At 46.8% G+C, this 24882-nt stretch overlaps 1 protein-coding gene across 11 annotated transcripts in view; it reads left to right on the plus strand.

The window, feature by feature from the left end:
- The window catches only part of BICD1 (BICD cargo adaptor 1), a 323818-nt gene that overhangs the window by 114853 nt on the left and 184083 nt on the right, over positions 1-24882 (plus strand). For all 11 annotated transcript variants that reach the window (XM_068278243.1, XM_068278238.1, XM_068278241.1 and 8 more), the window contains exon 2: positions 3067-3279. In XM_068278243.1, coding sequence (XP_068134344.1) covers positions 3067-3279 — 213 coding nt within the window. The remainder of the gene's footprint in view (positions 1-3066; positions 3280-24882) is intronic.

Genomic DNA, 24882 nt, shown 5'->3' on the forward strand with positions numbered 1-24882 from the left:
GAAATAAACAAATTAGCTTTCAGACTAACCAAATCTAATGGGGCCCTTCGGTGTAATGTGAGTCGCTGGTGCTCTTTGTTTGTTCGGTGGGTGAAGGTTGATACCGGCACCTGCGGAGATAATCAGCAACGATTTTATGATGTCACAGAGATGATTGAACCGCTTAAAGAAGCCACTTACTGTATCTAGCAATGATGGGCAGATTTGACCAAAAGACGAAGCTTTCTCTGATCTAAATCAATCCAGAATCGGCCTTGTGACGCCACAACCACTGCCTCGCCGGGCTGACGCTGTCCCTCCTAATGTTCAATGTGTCGTCCCCCCCCCCCCTCCCGGTCCCTCAGTGCACTATACATTGCTTGTCCGTGGCCGCCACTAGCTCTGTCCTCCATCAATACACACACACCACGTGGTTGCCGGAGTAACGTGGTCGCATGTATGACATCACACATATGCCCACGTGTATGGCGGCAACCACATGGGGCATGTGTATGGATGGACAGCGCCCGGAGCCAGCGGCAGACGCGGATAGGAAATGTATAGCGCACTGGGGACCATGGAACATTAGAGGGGCAGCGTTGGGGGTTTTGTCGCTCGTCCCGATATCGCTCGCCATTACTGCCGCTCACTCGACTGACAATCGCAGCACGACATCTTGCAGCATGTCTGATCGACGTGCTCGGCCCGAAATTGGTGGGATCGTCAATCGGTCGTGCACTTGGCGGCACCGATTTTCATCAGTTTTGATAATAATTATGGAATCAGATGTTCGATCGGCCACCGAGTTCCTAGATGTATTATTATTTATTCACAATCATGTGGGAGAATATTGTACAATATAATGCGGGAATCCTACCAACGCCATACACACCATTGTCATATAGAGAGATGTTGGGAAACCAGATCATCAGATAATGCTATTCTCAAGACGCAGGCGGAGCAATTTCTTAAGGTAGCCATACATCTAGCGATGTATGGGCAGATAAACCAAGAGACAAATCTCTCTCTTATCGAATCTGATAGGAGAAAGATCTGTCAGCTGCCCATACACAGCAGGCCGATTCTCGATCAATTTCATGCTGAAATCGATCCGGAATCGGCCTTACACGCCGCATCCGCCGCCTTGACGCTGTGCCCCCTAATGTTTAATGTGCCCCGTGTAAAGTGTACGTTACATGTCTGCAGCCTGCCTCCGGGATATCTCCCCTGCCAGTGGCGTAGCTAAGGAGCTGTGGGCCCCCATGCAAGTTTTACATTGGGGCCCCCAAGCACTCTATACATAACGGCGCACCAAAACCTGCCAATGGCAATTACAGTGTCAGAGATGCAAGAAGGGGATGGGGAACAGTTTGTTAATGATTACCACTATTCAAAGTATCTATAGAAGTGATTATTATGAGCACAGGACCAATAGAGAGATAACACTGTAGTTGAGGGAGGGCCCTTCGGGGCCCAATGCAGTCGCTACCTCTGCACCCCCTATTGCTACGCCCCTGTCCCCTGCATACACGTGCGCTCCACGTGGTTTCCTAGTAAGGGCCACGTGTGTGACGTCACACTCACGCCCGTACTAGGAAACCACATGGGGTGCGCGTGTATGGAGAGGGGAATATGCCCGGAGCAGCGGAGAGACTAGCAGAGGCCGCGGACAGGTCATGTATACCTACACGCGGCACCGAGGGGGACATTCTTCATTAGGGGGACAGCACCGGGGGTTTTGTTGCGTTCGTCAATGGTTGCGACATTGCATGGCGTTCCCACCGCGCACCCGATCGAGCAAGTCAGCCCAACATCTTGCAGCATGTGCGATCCAGAATGCAGCCAATTTTCATCCCGAAGTCTGTCGCATTGTCAGTCAGGCATGCACTTTGCGGCATCAATTTTCATCCAATTTGATTATAATAATCAAATCGGATGGTCGATCAGCCGCCACAACGCCGGATGTATGGTCACCTTTACAGCATCCAATCGATCTGTCTGATGAAGCAAGGATTCTGATTGGCTGCTTGAAGCGGCTGCATCTCCTCCTCTCTGTTCATACATGCTCCTGACGTGATCAGTTCATTACCGTATATAATAACAAACCTGCTTCCCGCCAGTATCATGTCTTGTATTAATTATATACAGTCACGTTTATTTCTATGATACACAGAGAACAGGGTGTTAAAGGAGAACTGAAGTAAGAGGTATACGGAGGCTCCATATTTATTTCCTTTTAATCAATACCAGTTGCCTGGCAGCCCTGCTGGTCTATTTCACTGCAGTAGTATCTGAATAACACCAGAAACAAGCATGCAGCTAGTCTTGTTAGATCTATGCATTCATAGTCTATGATATCTGCACATCCTCATACACACTTGGTTTAACAGACATTCATCTGCAGATCATCATACACACCTTGTTTAACAGACATTCATCTGCAGATCAGATCCACCAGGATGGATTTTCAGATCTGCAGATAATTGTCAGATATGCAGATGAATGTCTGTTAAACAAGGTGTGTATGAGGATCTGCAGATATCATAGACTATGAATGCATTTTGCAGGAACGGATCTTTTGCAGATACTGAACTTTTGAATGTCTACAGCATCTTTGTGTGCAGCATCTTGCAAAGATTTCTATCTGATGTGTGGAGTTCAGCTCCATAGAATAGACTGTGTAGACTGAGTATGGCTCTCATACTACATGGAAGGGGGTAAAATTGGTCTGTGATCTTGCCTTTTCCAAAGACTTTTATCTCAAGTGTGTATGAAGCATAATTCAAATAAGTTATAAGGTGGTAAAGAGGCTGTGGCCAACAAAGCAGCAAAGTCAGTTAACCCTTTGCACACTCATAGTTAGCTTGCAGGAGTCCTGCACCCAGCCAATCACCATGCGGGGATTGAAGCCGCATGGTGATTGGCTGGATGAGGGGGGGATCAGTGAGTTTGTGTGTGGGGTGTGTGAGTGTGTGGGGAAGACGTGTTGCTTTAGGGTATCCAGCATCACGGTAGAATTGCTGCAGGAAGCTATACTTGCCCATGGTTACCTTTCATTGAGTTAATCTTGCGGTTTCTCTTCTCCAGGCCTTCGGACAGTCCTTCACCGTCCACCGCAAGGTTGCCGAAGATGGCGAGACCCGGGAGGAGACCTTGCTGCAAGAGTCGGCCACCAAGGAGGAGTATTACCTGGGGCGGATCCTGGAAATGCAGAACGACGTGCGGCAGAGTAAAGCCACCATCACCAACGTCCAGAGCGAGAACGAGCGTCTCACCGCGCTGGTCCAAGACTTAAAGGAGGTAACTTCATCACTATAGAGGAAAATGATACTGCCGATGTCCTCCCGATAATACCAGGCTCCCTGCTGTCTCCTCTGTCTCACTGTCCCAGTACAAGTAAACAAGTCACTTGACTCCATTGTCCTCATGCTTGTCCCATGCCAGAGATTCCAGCATAACAGCCAGGAAATCACATTTATAGAGGTCACTGCACAATGACCTATGTCTCTTCTCTCACCTCCAGATACACAACCTTCTCCTGTCCTCCAATCACCTCTTCATATTCTCAGGATCTTCTCCCTTCCTCTGAAATTCTCTTACAAAACACACCTTGTCACTATCTAACCCTTGAAGCTTGACCCGTCTCGTAATTAAAGAATGTGCTCTAATGCTGGGGATACACGGTACGTTTCTGTACCGTGTATTGAGCAGCTGATCCGGCCAGCTGATAATATTCAGCTGGTCCGATCACACTGCTCGACCCCCGCCCGCTCGATTCCCGCCAGCAGACAGTGGCAGGGAATCAAGCGGCTGATAAGGAGCGCCGGCGGGGACGAGCGGTAATCGATCCACGCGCGCGAGTGGACGAGCGGGGACACGGCTGGGGTCGAACCGGCGGCTAATCGGCCGCCGGTTCGACCCATGTATTCACAGCATTACTTACCTGGAGCTTCTTCCAGCCCCCGTAGTCTTCTAGGTGTCCTTATAGTTCCCTTCCTGCATTCACTGTGGGCCAGATTTATCAAGAGTGTCTGAGACAAAATATTAGTAGGTTTTTAGAAATCCATGCAGAACTGTCTCAGACAACCTAAGAAATCACTAGCTCGTGCAGATACCTTCTTAAACTGTAAGGAATAGAATGAGCTAGGAAGGTCTCTCAGGCAGTGCAGTGTGTGAGGGGAATTGCTGTTGCTGAGGTAACCAACATCCCTATTGATGAACTGTGCATGCACGGGAGCACGATCAAGGAGGCGTGCTGCTGAGTCAGTGCATGCTCAGTAGTGCACAACTTAGCTGAGTCGTGGACTTTACTGGGCCGCACTACAGATCAATGAAGAGGATTGGGAGGACAGTGAGAGACCTACAAGTTTATGGGGGCTGAAAGAAGCCACGGTTAAGTAAAAGAACACCCTTTATTTACATCTTGGGTAGCCTTTAAGTGCACCCATAAAACTTCCCTTTCCAGACAGGCCTTCAGTCTGCCGGAGGTTATTCCCACCACCCGCTGACTAAGCTCTGCTCCTTTCTTGATGCCAGCAAATTCGCTTACTGCACCATTTCCACATCCATTGCATCACAGTGTGTACTGGGTCTTATTTATTTCCAGAACCCCCACAGAGCAGCTGTGCCCTTAGTGTTCCTGATCACCTCGGCTGACTCTCCTCTCCAGATCTGATCATTCATATCCAGGTTTTGTGGTGTGGGTAGATAATGTCAGAGAGGACGGAGTCTTGGCACTGCACCACGTCAGAGACTGGAAATGTCATCCTGACCCCATGTGCTGAAAATCAATACCGAGTGATTGCAGCATATCTGCAGCTCTTCCAGGCAAATAAAGCTCCTCTTTCATAGTCCGCCAAAAGGTATAAAGGAACACCAGCTCATCAGCTACACAGACAATTGTTGTGTGTGATGTGTTTACCTGCCATGTACATTAACCAAGCACTTCCTCCTTCTTCAGCTTAGGTTACATACAGCAGTAAAGCACTTCCTCCTTCCTCAGCCTAGGTTACATACAGCAGCCAAGCACTTCCTCCTTCCTCAGCTTAGGTTACATACAGCAGTTAAGCACTTCCTCCTTCTTCAGCCTAGGTTACATACAGCAGTAAAGCACTTCCTCCTTCTTCAGCCTAGGTTACATACACCAGTAAAGCACTTCCTCCTTCTTCAGCCTAGGTTACATACAGCAGTAAAGCACTTCCTCCTTCCTCAGCCTAGGTTACATACAGCAGTAAAGCACTTCCTCCTTCCTCAGCCTAGGCTACCTACAGCAGCCAAACACTTCCTCCTTCCTCAGCCTAGGCTACATACAGCAGCCAAGCACTTCCTCCTTCCTCAGCCTAGGTTACATACAGCAGTAAAGCACTTCCTCCTTCTTCAGCCTAGGCTACATACAGCAGCCAAGTACTTCCTCCTTCCTCAGCTTAGGTTACATACAGCAGTAAAGCACTTCCTCCTTCCTCAGCCTAGGTTACATACAGCAGCCAAGCACTTCCTCAGCCTAGGCTACATACAGCAGCCAAGCACTTCCTCCTTCCCCAGGTTAGGTTACATACAGCAGTTAAGCACTTCCTCCTTCCTCAGCCTAGGTTACATACAGCAGTAAAGCACTTCCTCCTTCTTCAGCCTAGGCTACATACAGCAGCCAAGTACTTCCTCCTTCCTCAGCTTAGGTTACATACAGCAGTAAAGCACTTCCTCCTTCCTCAGCCTAGGTTACATACAGCAGCCAAGCACTTCCTCAGCCTAGGCTACATACAGCAGCCAAGCACTTCCTCCTTCCCCAGGTTAGGTTACATACAGCAGTTAAGCACTTCCTCCTTCCTCATCTTAGGTTACATACAGCAGTAAAGCACTTCCTCCTTCCTCAGCCTAGGTTACATACAGCAGCCAAGCACTTCCTCAGCCTAGGCTACATACAGCAGTGAAGCACTTCATCCTTTCTCAGCTTAGGTTACATACACCAGCCAAGCACTTCCTCAGCCTAGGCTACATACAGCAGTGAAGCACTTCCTCCTTCCTTAGCCTAGGTTACATACAGCAGCCAGGCACTTCCTCCTTCCTCAGCCTAGGTTACATACAGGAGCCAAGCACTTCCTCCTTCCTCAGCCTAGGTTAGATACAGCAGCAAAGCACTTCCTCTTTCCTCAACCTAGGTTACATACAGCAGCCAAGCACTTCCTCCTTCCTCAGCCTAGGTGTAATGAACAGCGGAGATGCCGCTTCGTGGTCTAGTGACAGGGCGGCTATCTCCGCGTTCAGACCGGCGGTTTCCGCGCAGCGACACGCGTCTGGCTTGGCTGGACCTTCTAGTGCACACAGATGGAGAGCTATGCGTGCGCGCGCCAGGCGGCAGGACATTTATACCAGCAGAAGTGGAATCAGCTGATCAGGCCGATCAGCTGATCCCAGCTGGACTCTGGATTGGCTGAGTGGCTCGGGCAGAGCTGCACAGCACTGCAAGTATATATAGATCTTGCTTGTCAGTTGCTGGTTGTCTGCCGTTGTGAATACTTACGTGTGAGCACTCAGACCTCAGTCAGATCCCACAGTGTGTTAGAACCAGGTGGACCTGGGAATTCACACTTAGCCAGATTACGCTATTGTTATATACTGTGTTATACTTTAGACCAGTTCCAGGGTGTTGTGACCAAGGACCTCACAGCCAAGCTTAGGATTACTGTGTCATTACTGTGTTATACTTTAGACCAGTTCCAGGGTGTTGTGACCAAGGACCTCGCACCCAAGCTTAGGATTACTGTGTCATTACTGTGTTATACTTTAGACCAGTTCCAGGGTGTTGTGACCAAGGACCTCACACCCAAGCTTAGGATTACTGTGTCATTGCTGTGTTATACTTTAGACCAGTTCCAGGGTGTTGTGACCAAGGACCTCACACCCAATTTTAGGATTACTGTGTCATTGCTGTGTTATACTTTAGACCAGTTCCAGGGTGTTGTGACCAAGGACTTCACACCCAAGCTTAGGATTACTGTGTCATTGCTGTGTTATACTTTAGACTAGTTCCTGGGTGTCGAGACCACGGACCTCACACCCCAGACTAGGATTGTGATTTATATCTGTTATTACCATTTGCTCGGGTGTTGCCGACCTGGCCTGCCCGACCCTTCTGGCTGTCACTCATCCCTCGGGTGTTCAGTCTGTCTGTACTACCCGTGACACTATTCCACCAAGTGTCAGTTAGCTGCAAGGACCTCTTGCTTAGCAGAGAGTCCTTCCTGCAGTGCAGCCAGTTGCCTCTATCCCATTGGAGTCCCCTGGCTGCAGTACAGTCTGATTTCCAGTTTATCAGGGAATCACTGGCTGCCAGATTATCTCTATCTCCTCTCTCAAGGAGATATTCCCTGCACAGCCCACGTCCACCTGCCCCTCATGTGGTTCCTGGCCGAGCTGCCCGTATCTCCCACCTCACGGGAGATAGCCTACTGTTTCACTTAACACTTATACTTCATTAGGTGTCCAGAGGTTAGCCATACTTGTATTATTGGTGATTCTGCAGATCATCCATAATCAAGTATATATCTGTATTATAGATGATTCTGCAGATCATCAATAATCAGATTCTCTCTGTGTGCTGACACCAATCGTTACACTAGGCTACATACAGCAGCTAAACACTTCCTCCTTACTTAGCCTAGATTACATACATCAGCAAAGCACTTCCTCCTTCCTTAGCCTAGGTTACATACAGCAGCACAGCACTTCCTCCTTCTTTAGCCTAGATTACATACAGCAGCCAAGCACTTCCTCCTTCCTTAGCCTAGGTTACATACATCAGCAAAGCACTTCCTCCTTCCTCAGCCTAGGTTACATACAGCAGCGCAGAACTTCCTCCTTCCTCAGCCTAACTTACATACAGCAGCAAAGCACATCCTCCTTCCTCAGCCTAGGCTACATACAGCAGTTAAACACTTCCTCCTTACTCAGCCTAGGTTACATACATCAGCAAAGCACTTCCTCCTTCCTCAGCCTAGGTTACATACATCAGACAAGCACTTCCTCCTTACTCAGCCTAGGTTACATACAGCAGCCAAGCACTTCCTCCTTCCTCAGCCTAGGTTACACACAGCAGCAAAGCACTTCCTCCTTCCTCAGCCTAGGTTACATACAGCAGTGAAGCACTTCCTCCTTCCTCAGCCTAGGTTACATACATCAGCCAAGCACTTCCTCAGCCTAGGTTACATACATCAGCCAAGCACTTCCTCAGCCTAGGTTACATACATCAGCAAAGCACTTCCTCCTTCCTGAGCCTAGGTAACATACAGCAGTAAAGCACTTCCTCCTTCCTCAGCCTAGGTTACATACAGCAGTAAAGCACTTCCTCCTTCCTCAGTCTAGGTTGCATACAGCAGCGCAGTACTTCCTAATTCATCATCCTATGTTGCTTACAGCAGGATGCGCTTACCTCACCATTTCCATATCCGCTGCAATCACATCGCAGTGTGAACTGGGCCTTATTTATTTCAAGAATTCAAATATAAAAAAATAGGCTTCCAAAATTGGGTTAACCTTTCAGACAAGTGTATGCGATCACACTGTGAGGAAGTGACATGCATGCGTGTACTCTATTGAACTGGGCAGAGCAGTGATGTAGCCAGATAGCACTCTCACCTTGCAGCGCTGGGTCCCTGGTTCATATCTCAGCAAGAATCAGAATCATGTTTATTTCGCCAAGTACAACGAGAGTTGTACCCGGAATTGATTTTGGTTCAAACAGGGTAGGTGGTGATACAGTAGCAGAAGGTGTATTTAGCATACAGTGGATACATTAGATATACAATCACAGTCAATACATACAGTGCCTGCTGAAATCATACAGTAGGTACATTGCATATACAGGAGGATACATCGAGGATGGACCCAGGTAAAGGACCAGAGGGTAATCTGCTGCCGACCATGGCACTCAAAATGCTTCTGCAGCGATATTTTGACTCAGATACCCTGCGGTCTAACCTGGGGAAGAGAGAGAATGGAGAGGAAGAGAGAAGGTGAAAGAGAACAGTGAAAGCGAGTCCCCTTTGTATTTCGGAGTCACTATCTGCATGGAGTTTGTATGTTCTCCCCGTGTCTGTGTGGGTTTCCTACGGGAACTCCGGTTTCCTCCCACATCCCAGAAGCATACAGATAAGCTAATTGCCTTCCGAAGAACCACAAATTGGCCTAGACCACAAAGGACATATGACTATGGTAGGATTAGATTGTGATTAGAGATGGTCCTGCTTAGGAGAACTCATGGAGAAGCATGTGATGATCAGTTTGATTAGCTGATAGATTTGTAAGGTTCTGATTTGCTGGTTCTGATCATGTGGTAAACCAGGAAGTCATCACAGCAAATCAGGACCTTACAAATCTATCAGCTGATCAAACTGATCACATGCTTCTCCATGAGTTCTCCTAATCAGGGCCATCCCTAATTGTGAGCTCCTTTGAGTACAGTTAGCAACAAGACACTATCTATATATATAATAGGCTAAGTGCCTCAACCTTCGAGCAAGAAGAAGAAGTAGCGCCCTGCCCCCAGGGCGTGCCTCAACCTTCAAGCAAGAAGTAGTACTTTGCATGAGAAAATTTATGCGTGCTCAAACCAAGTTTAAGGGTTCTTTTCCACGGACTGTTGAGCTGTGTGCTCAGCAAGCAGTTACCAGGCAGCAGTAAGCAGTTACCAGGCAGCAGCAAGCTGTTACCAGGCAGCAGCAAGCTGTTACCAGGCAGTAGTGAGCAGTTGTAAGAGTTTGAAAGGCATTTTACTGCCTATCAACTGTCCGTGGAGAAGAGGCCTACCCTAGCAAGTCTGGCTTAATTGGCTATTCATGAGGCAATGCTCATGCAAATTTGCTTTTGCATGCCAAACTATGCAGGGTCAAAAAACCAATACCGCAAAGCGGTCGCCCTGCTACATGCCAGTGATGAGCGAAAATGCAGAAATTTGTTTCGCCAAATTTTTACAGAATTTTCGTCTAATTTCGTTTTGACAGTCAAATTTTCCATCTAATTTTTTTGCGTTAATTTTCGCTTAATGTCAGTCATTTTCGCGTTACTTGCGTATTATTGCGGACATTTTCCGCATAAGGGCATTAGCGTCCGCATTCAGAGAGGTTTCTTGCGCATTATTGCGGACATTTTTCCGTATAAACGTCCGCATAGACTGAATTTCCATGCGGATTATTGTGGACATTTTTCCGCATAAGGGCATAAGCATCCGCATAAAATGAATTTTCGATGCTGGTCGAAAACGCAAATATTTCTGAGTTAAACTTGGTGTTTGAGCACGCATAATTTTTCACATGGAAAGCATTTTTTGCAGCTGTATCCTTTGGAGGCAGGTTGTGAATGGCTTGCTCCGGTGATGTGAGCCCTGCAGTGAGTTGTCTGCGCCTGTTCCCCCCCCCCCCCCTCTGGAGTGTTGTATGTGAGCCAGCCCTGGACTCTAAAGCTCGGGGTGACCCATGCTTCACTCCTTTCTCATGTGGGGGGCCCAAGTTAGTGCGCATGAAGCAGAACGCAATGGACGTTAAAGTAAGTGCCTGTTTTTAATATTGGGAGGTGGGTGCGGACGCGCTGGCCATGCTTGGGTTTGTCGCCTGCGGCACCTATGCTATGGTTCCCAGGCAGTGAGAGAGCCTGGGACCCCGTGGTTCCCCCGGGTTGTATAAAAAGGGGGTATTGGGAAGCCTCCCCGTGGCGCTCCTGGATAGTGCTAATGTAGCATGAACTAATTCTCGCAGGGCGACCGCTTTGTGGTATTCGTTTTTTGACCCTGCATAGTTTGGCATGCGAAAGCAAATGCATATTTGCATGAGCATTGCCTCATGAATAGCCAATTAGGCCAGATTTGGAAAGCCAGACTTGCTAGGGTTAAACTTGGTGTTTGAGCACGCATACATTTTCTAATGGAAAGTCTAAAGGTGGGTACACACATCAGATAAAAGTCTTTGGAAAATGAAAGATCACAGACCAATGTTACCCCCTTATATGTAGTATGAGAGCCATACCTACACAGTCTATTCTATTGAGCTGAACTCCCCATCAGATAAAAATGTTTGCAAGATTCTGCACACAAAGATGCTGTACACATGCAACACATCAGTATCTGCAAAAGATCTGTTCCTGCAAAAAAATCAGTTTCTGCAAAATGCATTCATAGTCTATGATATCTGCAGATCTCATGCTGGGCATACACGGTATGTTTTCTACCATGTAATCGAGCCGCTGATGGCTCGATGGATAATTTCCGACGTGTCCGATACCCCGCCGGATCGATTCTGCGCTCAATACCGGCGGCCAGGACAAAAGAAGAAACGAGTGGAAAATAAGAAAGCGCTCGCGGGGACGAGCGGGAATCGATCCGGGCGCCCGCGGGGACGAGCGGGAATCGAGCCAGCGGCTCGATTACACGGTAGAAAACGTACCATGTATGCCCAGCATAATACACACCTTGTTTGACGGACATTCATCTACAGATCAGACAATCATCTGCAGATCCAAAGATCCATCCTGGTTGATCTGATCTGCAAATGATTGTCCGTTAAACAAGGTGTGTATGAGATCTGCAGATATAGACTATGAATGTATTTTGTAGGTACTGATCTTTTGCAGGAACTGATCTTTTGCAGATACTGATCTGTTGCATGTGTACAGCATCTGTGTGTGCAGCATCTTGCAAAGATTTCTATCTGATGGGGAGTTCAGCTCAATAGAATAGACTGTGTAGGTATGGCTCTCATACTACACGGAAGGGGGTAAAATTGGTCTGTGATCTTTGATTTTCCAAAGACTTTTATCTGATGTGTGTACCCACCTTTATTCTTCTTGCTTCAAGGTTGAGGCACGTACTCTATTAGATAGATAGAAGATGCGGCGTATGCTACGACGCGGGTCGGCTAGTACTCTATAAACCTCTATGGAAGATGTCAGTGCTATATAAATAATAAACTGCTCCTAGAAAACATTTGACAGCAGAATACAAGTGACCTGACAATAGGGTGTGATTTCCTGGGCTTTTCATGTTGAACAGAGCTGAGGTCATATTTTAAAGTCTTTATGTGTTCTGAAAGGAGACATCAGTAACTGCATTAAAGAGGGACTGTCAGCCACAAAATCAAATTCCAGTTACTTATTGCTCTGTGTTTAATATGCAGCCTGGAACCTCACCCTGCATTGCAAGCGAGCCAGTCTATTCAGAAATGTTTCTGCTGTAATAAATCCTATCTCAGTCAGCCTGGCTCTATTTGGGCCATTGCCAATGATAAGGAAACTTGTTATTCCCGTCCCACTTTCCTGCTCCTCACTGATTGGTGTTTTTTTTTTTTTTTTTATGGGATAGTATGGCTGACCCTGTTGTTTAAAGGGACACTACAGCGAAAAACTGTAAAATTGAAAATATGTGCAAACATAGACAAATAAGAAGTACGTTTTTTTTTTCCAGAGTAAAATAAGCCATAAATTACTTTTCTCCTACGTTGCTGTCACTTACAGTAGGTTGTAGAAATCTGACAGAATTGACAGGTTTTGGACTAGTCCATCTCTTTATAGGGGATTCTCAGGGATTTATTTATTTTCAAAAACACTTAGTGAATGGCAGTTGCTCTGTCCAACTGCCAAAAAACTGTGTAGCGAGCAGGGGAAGCTGGCCAGCGTCATTGTTTAAATCCTTTTTAGGAAATAGCTTTATATAGAATAAAAGCCTTGCTGAGAATCCCCTATGAGGAGATGGATTAGTTGAAAACCTGTCACTTCTGCCAGATGTCTACTACCTACTGTAAGTGACAGCAACATAGGAGAAAAGTAATTTATGGCTTATTTTACTCTGGAAGAAACATACTTCTTATTTGTATATGTATGCACATATTTTACATTTTACAGTTTTTTGCTGTATTGCCCCTTTAAAGGAAATTGTCTCTTCTGAATTGATTTAAAATACTAGTAAAAAGATTACCCAAATAATTTTTATAACTTATAATAGTTTAAACTAGAGCTCTAATGAATGGATGTAAACACTGTCTGAAGTTAGGTGTTAAGGGGCCCATACACCTAACGATTTTCCCGCCGATATACAGCCGATTCGATCCCAGTGATCAAATCAGCTGTGAAATTGCCGCGCACACCGCTGACAGAACGATCGATTTCCGTCCGAAATCGATCGTTCCCGTTGATTCCCGTCGATCCGTATGTGCGGAACTTTTTCTCGATCGCCGGTGGGTCGGGAGTGCGTCGATAGCAGCGTTCGAATGCCCGACGACCGACGCAGCGGGTATACATTACCTGTTCCGCCGGCGCGAGTCCCATGGTCCCCGCTGTCTTCTTTCCGCGCTGGGTTCCGGACCGCTGCAGCTACACAGAACTTCCTGTCCCGGCAGGAAGTTTAAACAGTAGAGCGCCCTCTACTGTTTAAACTTCCCCTGGACAGGAAGTTCAGTAGCTGCAGGAACGGTCCGGAGCCCGGAGCGGAGAAGAAGACAGCGGGGACCAGGGGAGTCGTGCCGGCGGAACAGGTAATGTATGCAGGGGGGGGGGGGGGGGGCGCGGCAGCAGCGGCAGCTCCACAGATTGTGATCGGTTTCAGGCTGAAATCGATTCACAATCTGTGTGCAGTAAAGGTAGCCATACGATCCCTCTCTGATCAGATTCAAGTAGAGAGGGATCTATCTGTTGGTCGAATCTGATGGCAAATCAACCAGTGTATGGCCACCTTAAGGGTATTATTAAGATACCAATGGTTGGATGGAGGGGCACTATCTAGTCCTCCTGTCTGGCAGAGGTGCAGATAGAGGGAACAGAGTCATTGCAGGGTCAGCCTAACCCCGGCTTTGTATCATTAAAGCCAGCATTATACTACAGAATAACAGCAATGCACTAGAGCTGCCACATAAGTGAGCTGCGCACTGAGACTGGCTGGGGGAGACTGGGGGGGGGGGGGGGGGGGTAGGGAGAGATATGGAGGAGGAGCAACAACATGGGGAGATATAGAGGGATGGTTGGGGGGGGGGGGGGACATAGAGAGTGTCAGAGGGAGGGGGGGGGGGTGCCAAGGGGAGAAAAAGGGTGGCTTGCAGGGGGAGACCTAGGGGGGCTGTCAGGATGAGGCATTAGGGGGTTGGCAATGGGAGACATGGGGGGAGGGGCTGGCAAGCGAGACTTGGTGGGGACTGGCAGGGGGAGATATGGAGGGGCAACATTGGGAGACATGGGTGGATGGAAGTGGGAGACATAGAGAGTGGCGCTGGGGGGGGGGGGGGGGGAGAGGCAGACAATGGGGGGCTGGCAAGAGGAGAAATAGAGATGATGCTGTTTAAGGAGTTAAGGAGCGAAGTAAAGGGAGATACGTGGGGAGAGCTGGCAGGGGGAGTAATGGAGAATGGCAGGAGGAGATAGGGAGGGGGGGGGGGGGGGCTGGCAAGGTGAAGATATAACCCATATCTGTCAGGGGGAGACAAGGGGGCCTTGCGGGGAAGACATAGGGAGACATAGGCGGGCTGTCAGGGGGCTGTCAGTATTAGACAAGGGGGGTTGGCAGAGAGAGACATGGGGAGACTGGCAGGGGTCAGTTGGAGCTGGTGTACAGAATGTACAATATACAGACTTCTCCAAATGGGATGTGTCTATAAACCATACATTGTCAGGGGTCCTCAGATCTCTTTATGGGACAGAATCTGTCATCAGAGAGCAGTTTGTGTTTGTTCTTTACTACTGCTGCTGTGGGCAGTACGGTGGTGTAGTGGTTAGCGCTCTCGTCTGGCAGCGCTGGGTCCCCGGTTCGAATCCCAGCCAGGTCAACATCTGCAAGGAGTTTGTATGTTCTCCCCGTGTCTGCGTGGGTTTCCTACAGGCACTCTAGTTTCCTCCCATATCCCCAAAAAAGCATACAGATAAGTTAATTGGCTTCCCCCTAAATTGGCCATAGACTATGATACATACACTACACGATACATACATAGACATGTGACTATGGTAGGGACTAGATTGTGAGCCCCTCTGAGGGACAGTTATGTGACAAGACAACATACTCTGTACAGCGCTATGTAATATGTTGGCGCTATATAAATACTTAATCAAATAAATAATCATGGGGAGGTACGCTGGCTTTATTATCAGCTTCTCCCCCTCTCTGGAGTCTCCCGTATCGATGTAACATTTCGGCTCCTCGCAGCCGCGGACATTCCTGGGAGAACGCAGCGAGCCAAGTGTAAGTCATTTCTTTCACTAATTAACAAAAACTCTGTGATGTATTTCTCCATGTGGAGAATGCTAATGAGAGGTTGTATTTGTTATTAGGAAGTAAGGATGACAGCATTCAATGTTCTGCTTTTCTCCAGGCAGGCGGGAGATAAACAGGGAGAAATTCTCACATTGAAGCAGAAGGGACAGACATACTATCCCAGGGGGAAAAATCACGTATATAACTAGATAAATACTTGATCTACTTACATAACATATGTATTGTACTGTCCATGTTCTGATTTCAGTGAATTTCATATAGTAAATAAAGAGAATTCTATTCCTGGCATTTTCCATCTTCCCCCTGGCTGAAGCCAATCTTGATGTCATTTCCTCCCTTAGGGCTCGTTCAGACTATGCGCGCTGCCGTGCGCATTTTGGCAGCGCGCATAGTGTGCGACATGCATGAACGCTATCAGGGCATAGACAGCCCTTCTACCGTTCCCATCATATTCGCTGTGCAGCAGTACAATGCGTTATCGCGCTGCTGCATTTTCTGGAATCGCAGCGCAGATCCCATTCACTGTAATGAATGGTATCTCTAGCGCAGCGCATAGTAGCGAAGATGGCGTGCGATCGGACACGTTGCGTTCCGATCGCACAGCCATCTGCGCTAAATGATGTGAATTACATATATAGTTACATAGTTATTTTGGTTGAAAAAAGACATACGTCCATCGAGTTCAACCAGTATAAAGTACAACACCAGCCTGCTCCCTCACATATCCCTGTTGATCCAGAGGAAGGCGAAAAAACCCTTACAAGGCATGGTCCAATTAGCCCCTAAAGGGAAAAATTCCTTCCCGACTCCAGATGGCAATCAGATAAAATCCCTGGATCAACATCATTAGGCATTACCTAGTAATTGTAGCCATGGATGTCTTTCAACGCAAGGAAAGCATCTAAGCCCCCTTTAAATGCAGGTATAGAGTTTGCCATAACGACTTCCTGTGGCAATGCATTCCACATCTTAATCACTCTTACTGTAAAGAACCCTTTCCTAAATAAATGGTTAAAACGTTTTTCCTCCATGCGCAGATCATGTCCTCTAGTCCTTTGAGAAGGCCTAGGGACAAAAAGCTCATCCGCCAAGGTATTATATTGCCCTCTGATGTATTTATACATGTTAATTAGATCCCCTCTAAGGCGTCTTTTCTCTAGACTAAATAAACCCAGTTTATCTAACCTTTCTCGATAAGTGAGACCTTCCATCCCACGCATCAATTTTGTTGCTCGTCTCTGCACCTGCTCTAAAACTGCAATATCTTTTTTGTAATGTGGTGCCCAGAACTAAATTCCATATTCCAGATGTGGCCTTACTAGAGAGTTAAACAGGGGCAATATTATGCTAGCATCTCGAGTTTTTATTTCCCTTTTAATGCATCCCAAAATTTTGTTAGCTTTAGCTGCAGCTGCTTGGCATTGAGTACGATTATTTAACTTGTTGTCAATGAGTACTCCTAAGTCCTTCTCCAAGTTTGATGTCCCCAACTGTCTCCCATTTATTTTGTATGGTGCTAGACCATTAGTACGTCCAAAATGCATGACCTTACATTTGTCAACATTGAATTTCATCTGCCATGTATGTGCCCATATAGCCATCCTATCCAGATCCTGTTGCAATATGACACTATCTTCCTGAGAGTTGATGATTCTGCACAATTTTGTATCATCTGCAAAAATAGCAACATTGCTCACTACTGCATCTACTAGGTTATTAATAAATAAATTGAAGAGCACTGGACCCAGAACAGACCCCTGTGGGACCCCACTGCTAACAGTCTCCCATTTTGAGTACGATCCATTGACCACAACTCTTTGTTTTCTGTCCATTAGCCAGTTCCCTATCCATGAACACAGACTCTTCCCCAGTCCTTGCATCCTCAACTTTTGCACCAGACTTTTGTGGGGAACAGTGTCGAAGGCCTTTGCAAAGTCCAAGTATATCACATCTACAGCATTCCCAATATCCATATTAGCATTCACTACCTCATAAAAGCTGAGCATGTTAGTCAAACAGGACCTGTCTTTAGTAAACCCATGTTGATGCTGAGAAATAAGATTATTTTCTACTATGAAGTCATGTATAGTATCTCTTAGTAACCCCTCAAATAGTTTGCATACAACTGATGTTAAACTTACAGGTCTATAATTTCCTGGATCAGATTTTTTGCCCTTCTTAAATAATGGGAAAACGTGGGCTGTACGCCAATCCACTGGGACTCTGCCAGTTGCAAGAGAGTCACAAAAGATAAGATAAAGAGGTTTATCTATAACTGAACTTAATTCCCTTAGGACCCGAGGATGCATGCCATCCGGGCCAGGTAACAGAAGAAGAAACAACGGAGCGCTCCTTGGTGCATTAACTTTTTAATCTTGAAAAACACGCAACATAAATACACTTACAGTGTGTTGATGAAAAGTGCGCTTGTCAGGCCTGCGGGCGGTCCTCTCTCTGCTCCTGTGCCTGGCCGGGACAGCAAGAGCGGTGGTATCGGCGGGAGTGACACGCGGTGAGCGGAGCCTGGTGCGCTGGAGCCGTATGACGTCACGACGCGTTTCGGCGTAACCACGCCTTCGTCAGGTGACGCTACGGTCCATACGGCTCTTATTTATACTACCCAAAGTGGGAGTGTTTGGGAGTATTGAATTGAAGGACCCCGCCTATATGGCGTGTCCTATTATTAAGCAGGTGTGCTTTTTTGAAACAGGGAAACTTTATTAGTTTAAGGACAATTATAAGGGGCAATAAAACGCCTTTATTAAAATAAAACAAAAATTAAAATTACGGGCGGTGACATTGCACTCTGCCCACTGTGCTGTAAATATAAGTGATAAATATAAGTAATACGTGTGTGTTGCTCGGGCAACATTTATGTCCCAAGTAGTGGTGTCTCAAACCATTGGATGCGGGGTCTGGGTGTGATGCCGCCTCAATGGGCTATACAATGGCTCCCCAGTGTCCTCAATCAAATTAATTGATGCGACGGGAGAAGTGCATATCTGCTAGATGTACAGCAAAGGTGCGGCTGCAGATGCGACAATAAAGTCGCATCGGTGTCCAGCGCTGGAGGGGTATGTGGCTAACAGATGCATAAATGCAAAGCTAGCGTAATCATTATGCGACTGGGTTGCCGTGGTTAAGGGCTTAGGCATGAAGATATATGTTACTAAAACATCAGGTGTTCCAGTGTTGCTGTTGCAGGGTGGGGTAACTGTCAGACAGTACTCGTTAAGTATAAATTGGGCTAAGAGGTGCCCCCTAAGGGTGTGTGTTTTATGGACTTGCTTGCAACAACTGCCCTAAAAATGCACAAAAATGCTCTAAAAATGCCTAAAAAATGCCTAAAAAAATGCCTAAAAAATGTTTGAAAAATGCCTAAACATTGCATAAAAGTTATAAAAATTATAAAAATCACAAACCATAATGGGAAAAACACATGTTAAATTAGTATAAGAGCAACTGGCTTTCTTAATAATCCAATAATTCCCGGGATGCGTAGACAGTCCTTTTAGAGGGGAGGGGTAGGGGGGGTGGGGTGGGGGGGGGGGTTAAAGGGGAAAGGGGGGCGGGGAGAAGGGGGGAGAGGAAAAGGGGGGGGGGGAAATGGGTGGGGAGGGAGGGGCGAAAGGAGGGGGGGAAAGGGGAGGGTTGTTTTGGAAGGGGGGAAAGGGAGGGGGACCGAGGCAGGGGGGGGGGGAAGGATAAGGCCTATTGGGCCCCAGAAAGGTGGAAATGCCAAGAGGTTATAATCGTTACAAAAAGCTGCGGACTTCCAGGTCCTCATTTAGGCCTTTTGGTGATAGACAATCTAACTTGAAGATCCAGTACACCTCTTGTTCACAGAGTTTCTTATATCTTAGGCCTCTAGGGATGGTGGCAGGGATTTGCTCTAGGCCAAGTATCCTCAGGTTATTCGGATCTGATTGATGACATTTAGCGAAGTGTCTGGGGACACTATGTTTCTCAGACTTGGATATAATGTTACATTTGTGTTCCCCAAGTCTTTTTCTTAATGGCCTAGTGGTCCTTCCGACATACAATTTTCTGCAACTACATTCTAAAACGTAGATCACAAAGTCTGAAGCACAGTTTATGAATTGCTTCATTGGGATAAGCCAACCCTCTGGGTGCTCAAAGGTTTTTTGGCCATGCTTCATGAAGGCACAGCACCCACAGCGAGCATTTCCACATCTGAAGTTCCCCACTATACTACTTTTCAACCACGTTTGTGGAAGTTCGTTTCTTTTGTTACTTGGGGCAATCTGGTTTCTGAGGGAACGGGCTTTTTTGAAGATGACCTTAGGTTTTTCTGGCAGAGTTTTTTGTAGGAGGGGGTCCTGTAGGATGATTGGCCAGTGCCTCCTAATTATGCTCTGAATTTGTCGGGAACTTTCTGTATAGCCAGTGATGAAAGTTGGACCATACTCCTTTTCCTCCCCTGTCTTCCTCTCTTCTTCATGTTTTCTTTTTTGTTGATACTCTTCTATTGCTGCTCTGATGTTGTCTTCTGCGTATCCCTTTTCTCTGAATTTTTTACCCAGTTGTTCTGCTTGTTTTAGATAGTCTTGGTCCCTGGTGCAGTTCCTCCTGAGTCTGCAGAACTGGCTACGTGGTATGTTGCTTATCCATTTTGGGTGATGACAGCTGGCAGCATGTAGATATGAATTTCCCGCTGTCTCTTTAAAGTGGGTTTGTGTGCAGATTTGTAGATTATCATAATAATTATAAAATTTTTATAATTTTTATAACTTTTATGCAATGTTTAGGCATTTTTCAAACATTTTTTAGGCATTTTTTTAGGCATTTTTTAGGCATTTTTAGAGCATTTTTGTGCATTTTTAGGGCAGTTGTTGCAAGCAAGTCCATAAAACACACACCCTTAGGGGGCACCTCTTAGCCCAATTTATACTTAACGAGTACTGTCTGACAGTTACCCCACCCTGCAACAGCAACACTGGAACACCTGATGTTTTAGTAACATATATCTTCATGCCTAAGCCCTTAACCACGGCAACCCAGTCGCATAATGATTACGCTAGCTTTGCATTTATGCATCTGTTAGCCACATACCCCTCCAGCGCTGGACACCGATGCGACTTTATTGTCGCATCTGCAGCCGCACCTTTGCTGTACATCTAGCAGATATGCACTTCTCCCGTCGCATCAATTAATTTGATTGAGGACACTGGGGAGCCATTGTATAGCCCATTGAGGCGGCATCACACCCAGACCCCGCATCCAATGGTTTGAGACACCACTACTTGGGACATAAATGTTGCCCGAGCAACACACACGTATTACTTATATTTATCACTTATATTTACAGCACAGTGGGCAGAGTGCAATGTCACCGCCCGTAATTTTAATTTTTGTTTTATTTTAATAAAGGCGTTTTATTGCCCCTTATAATTGTCCTTAAACTAATAAAGTTTCCCTGTTTCAAAAAAGCACACCTGCTTAATAATAGGACACGCCATATAGGCGGGGTCCTTCAATTCAATACTCCCAAACACTCCCACTTTGGGTAGTATAAATAAGAGCCGTATGGACCGTAGCGTCACCTGACGAAGGCGTGGTTACGCCGAAACGCGTCGTGACGTCATACGGCTCCAGCGCACCAGGCTCCGCTCACCGCGTGTCACTCCCGCCGATACCACCGCTCTTGCTGTCCCGGCCAGGCACAGGAGCAGAGAGAGGACCGCCCGCAGGCCTGACAAGCGCACTTTTCATCAACACACTGTAAGTGTATTTATGTTGCGTGTTTTTCAAGATTAAAAAGTTAATGCACCAAGGAGCGCTCCGTTGTTTCTTCTTCTGTTACCTAGGATTACTGGCGCCACCCAGCTAAAAGGAGCAGCACCCTTACACCTTCTTAGTACCAGCACAGCGCAGGTTACTTTCTACCTTTGCATCCGGGCCAGGTGCCTTGTCTATTTTTAATTTATTTAGTCTTGCCTTCACTTCTTCCTGCGTTAAGTATTTAATATTACAGTTAGAAGATTGAGACTCTTCTGCCTCTGTAGTTTGCAACAGTGCTGTTTCTTTTGTGAAGACAGAAGCAAAGAAAGCATTTAATAACTCTGCCTTACCTTGGTCATCCACCATTGAGTTCCCATCCTCATCCTTTAGGAGTCCTATACAGTCAACCTTTCTTTTTTTAGAGTTAATGTACTTGTAAAACTTTTTTGGGTTAGATTTGATATCCTTAGCGATTTGTTTTTCAGCTTCTATCTTTGCCTGCCTAATTTCTTTTTTACAATTTTTATTGCACTCCTTATAATTGCTTAGTGCAGCCTCGGTCCCCTCCTGTTTTAAGACCTTATAGGCATTCTTTTTCCTCTTCATTTTATCTTTAACCTTTCTATTCATCCATAGAGGCCTTTTTTTATTCCTAGACATTTTGTTTCCATATGGGATATACATACTACAGTAATGATTGAGTATAAGTTTAAAGCTTGCCATTTCCCTTCAGTGTCTCCCCCTTGAATGAGGACTTACTCTATTTTTTTCTCCTAGAAACTGCACTGTCATATCTAGATTGCTTTGTTAGCACATGTGAGCACAGCATAGATTGTATTTCAGCAGCTTCTGCAGAGGTGTGGGGTGTATTTTACTTCTCAGTCTAATTGTCACACTGAACTGCGCTCAGCCAATCAGTGAGGAGCAGGAATGTGGGAGGGGAGATAACAAGCTTCCCTCTCCTCAGCAATGTACCAAATAGAGTCAGGCTGATTGAGGTAAGATTCATTACAGCAGACACATTTATGATTGTATCAATAGCAAGAAGATCACAGAAGCGTGCACCTTCCATCCAAGGCTTTATTTCCACATAGGTGACAGTGCAGCAATTCAATGTACAACAGGTCGCTTCAACATGCATAGCCAAAAGTAACATGACGGACCATAGTGATAGTTCTTACGTGTCCATGCTGTAGTGGGTCAGTGGGAAGGAGGTGGGTGGCAGACCTAGAGGTGGCGAGCGACGGCCGTTTCGCGTCTCCTGACGCTTGGTCACGCTACGACCCACTACAGCATGGACACGTAAGAACTATCACTATGGTCCGTCATGTTACTTTTGGCTATGCATGTTGAAGCGACTTGTTGTACATTGAATTGCTGCACTGTCACCTATGTGGAAATAAAGCCTTGGATGGAAGGTGCACGCTTCTGTGATCTTCTTGCTATTGATTGAACTGTTCCTTCTTACCCTTTGCGGAGCACACATCCAGTGACAGAGGTTTTTAGTCGCAAGCCTAGCCACAGTGGCCAGTGGAGCTGTTGCCTGTGTTTACTACCTGTGTTTTTCACTCAGTATGGGATGTGCCACACCATAACACTGTTTTCTATCCTGCTATACATTTATGATTGTATTGGAATGCTTGCAATGCAGATTTAAGGTAGCCACACACTGGTCGATTTGCCATCACATTCGACCAACAGATAGATCCCTCTCTGATCGAATCTGATCAGAGAGGGATCGTATGGCTACCTTTACTGCAAACAGATTGTGAATCGATTTCAGCCTGAAACAGATTCACCAACTGCTGAGCTGCTGCTGTCGCCCCCCCGGGCCCCCGCATATATTACCTGAGGCTGGCTCCCGGCATCTTCTCCGCATCACGGCATCCACGTATAACTTTCTGTGTCACTCCAGTGACAGCGGAAGTTCAAATAGAGCGCCCTCTATTTGTACTTCCGCTGTCACTGCAGTGACACAGGAAGTTATACACGGATGCCGGATGCGGAAGGTGATGCGGAGAAGATGCCAGCCGGGAGGTGATGCGGAGAAGATGCCGGGAGCCAGCTTCAGGTAACGATGCGCTCCCTACCCGCAGGCGATCAACGGTAATTACCCGCACGGAGCGATCGACGGGACCGATCTATTTCGGGACGAAATAGATAGAAATTTAGCGTTTAGCGTGAACGATGTGACAGCAGGTTCGATCCCAGTGATCCAATCTGCTGTCGATCCGCGGATAATCAGCCTAGTGTATGGCCAGCTTTAGAATCTTCATAAGGGCCAGTTCACACTTCTTTTAAAAACGTATCCGTGGGATATGCTTTTAATGCGGATCTGAACTCTTGCACAGGACTGAAAAAATACATAGAGAAATGCACCCTGTATGTATTTAGAGAGTTTAGCCTGTCTAATTGCCCCTCATCTGTGTCTAATCACAAATTGTAATCTGATCTCTCCCCTGTGTCACATGACTGCCTGAAGATAAGGCCGTTTGAAAGCACAGGGTGTAAACAATATGTCTGCTTCCATGAATCAGGAAGTAGAAACACTACAGATTTACTGCAAGATTTGTATCAGCTGTAACAAAGAAATGTTTTTGTTTATAGGTTATTATGCTTTTGCTTATCTTTTAGCGCAGAGAGGACGTTCTGAGTTCAGGTCCGCTTTAAAGCTCTGCAGAAACGCAGGAAGCGAATCCTATGTAAAAAATATGACCCGCTTTCACTCATGCAGAAACACGGATCCGTGCTGCTCGGAAAGAAAACGTTGCGGAGAGTCTGGATTTGACACTTTTTCCCGGACTGGACGGGAAAACGTGTCCAATGCAGGCCTATGAGAACAGACACTGTCCACTCTCACTAGGCTAGTCGCCACATCCGCGTCCCCCGTTTTCGTCGCATGCACGCCGCCGCTGTGACGTAATACTCATGCGTCCCGCGGTCCATCAACGCCGCTCAGTCCATTCTGAACAGCCCATAGGCCGACAGAAGCATGGGGATTCTCCATTGGGCTGAAACAGACCAATGGGAATCCTCAGCAACAAGGAGAATTCTCATTAGTTCATGTTGGACCAATGAGAATTCTCCCTGTTTCTAGGGGGACTTGGCCTGTTGCATCATATGGAGAGCCATACTTCAGCTGGCTCCTGGGCTGCTGAAAGGACCGAGTGCGGGACGAGCGGTGAGACAGGTGATCGGTAATGCGTACGGGCAGACCTAGCGATGCTGCGAACACGAAACGGATGCAGGTGTATTTGCGCAAAGCGGATGCAGAATGGAGACAGATGCGTTCCGTTTCCGTTCTGCATCCGCACAAGTGTGGACCGAGTCTAATGAACACAGAGAAGTGGGTACATGGAATTTGATTTTATACAAAAATTGAAAAGACAGGAAATGTCCGGCACCATGGTTCATGGTTTATTGTGCAGCAAAGCAGAGGAGACGTGCTGTGGCAGAAACAACATGGAGTGCGATAACAAAAAGGCAGGGCTAATAAGCCCCAGAGTGTGAGAATCACTCCCACTCTCTATGACCAGTATGGCTGCCCGATCTTTATTGGTTGCAGCAGCTGACTTGGTCATCTGCTGCCCTGCGCTAGATTTGGTCCTGCTGTGGTTCGTCACGCTTACCCTGCCTTTTTGTTTACATGGGCAGGTTGGCTTGATTCGACGTAGCGACCGGGATCTCGCTGCTAGGCAACTGCAGCTAACACGTATGGCTTTAGTGCCAAGCTGCTCGGCTATTGGCCGCTGCCCGCAGCGTCACTTCGACGTGCGCGCACGGCTGGTTCTTGACAGCTGGCCACATCCCAACTCCATTTCTATTGGAGCTGGATCTTTGGACCAATCACACAGGAGAGGGTGGACCCTTTCAGCGCAACGGAAGTGCGTCTTGCACAGACGCATATTTAGTTCCGCTGTCGTTCC

This window comes from Hyperolius riggenbachi, chromosome 3 (genome assembly GCF_040937935.1).
Source record: "Hyperolius riggenbachi isolate aHypRig1 chromosome 3, aHypRig1.pri, whole genome shotgun sequence".
Classification (NCBI taxonomy): domain Eukaryota; kingdom Metazoa; phylum Chordata; class Amphibia; order Anura; family Hyperoliidae; genus Hyperolius; species Hyperolius riggenbachi.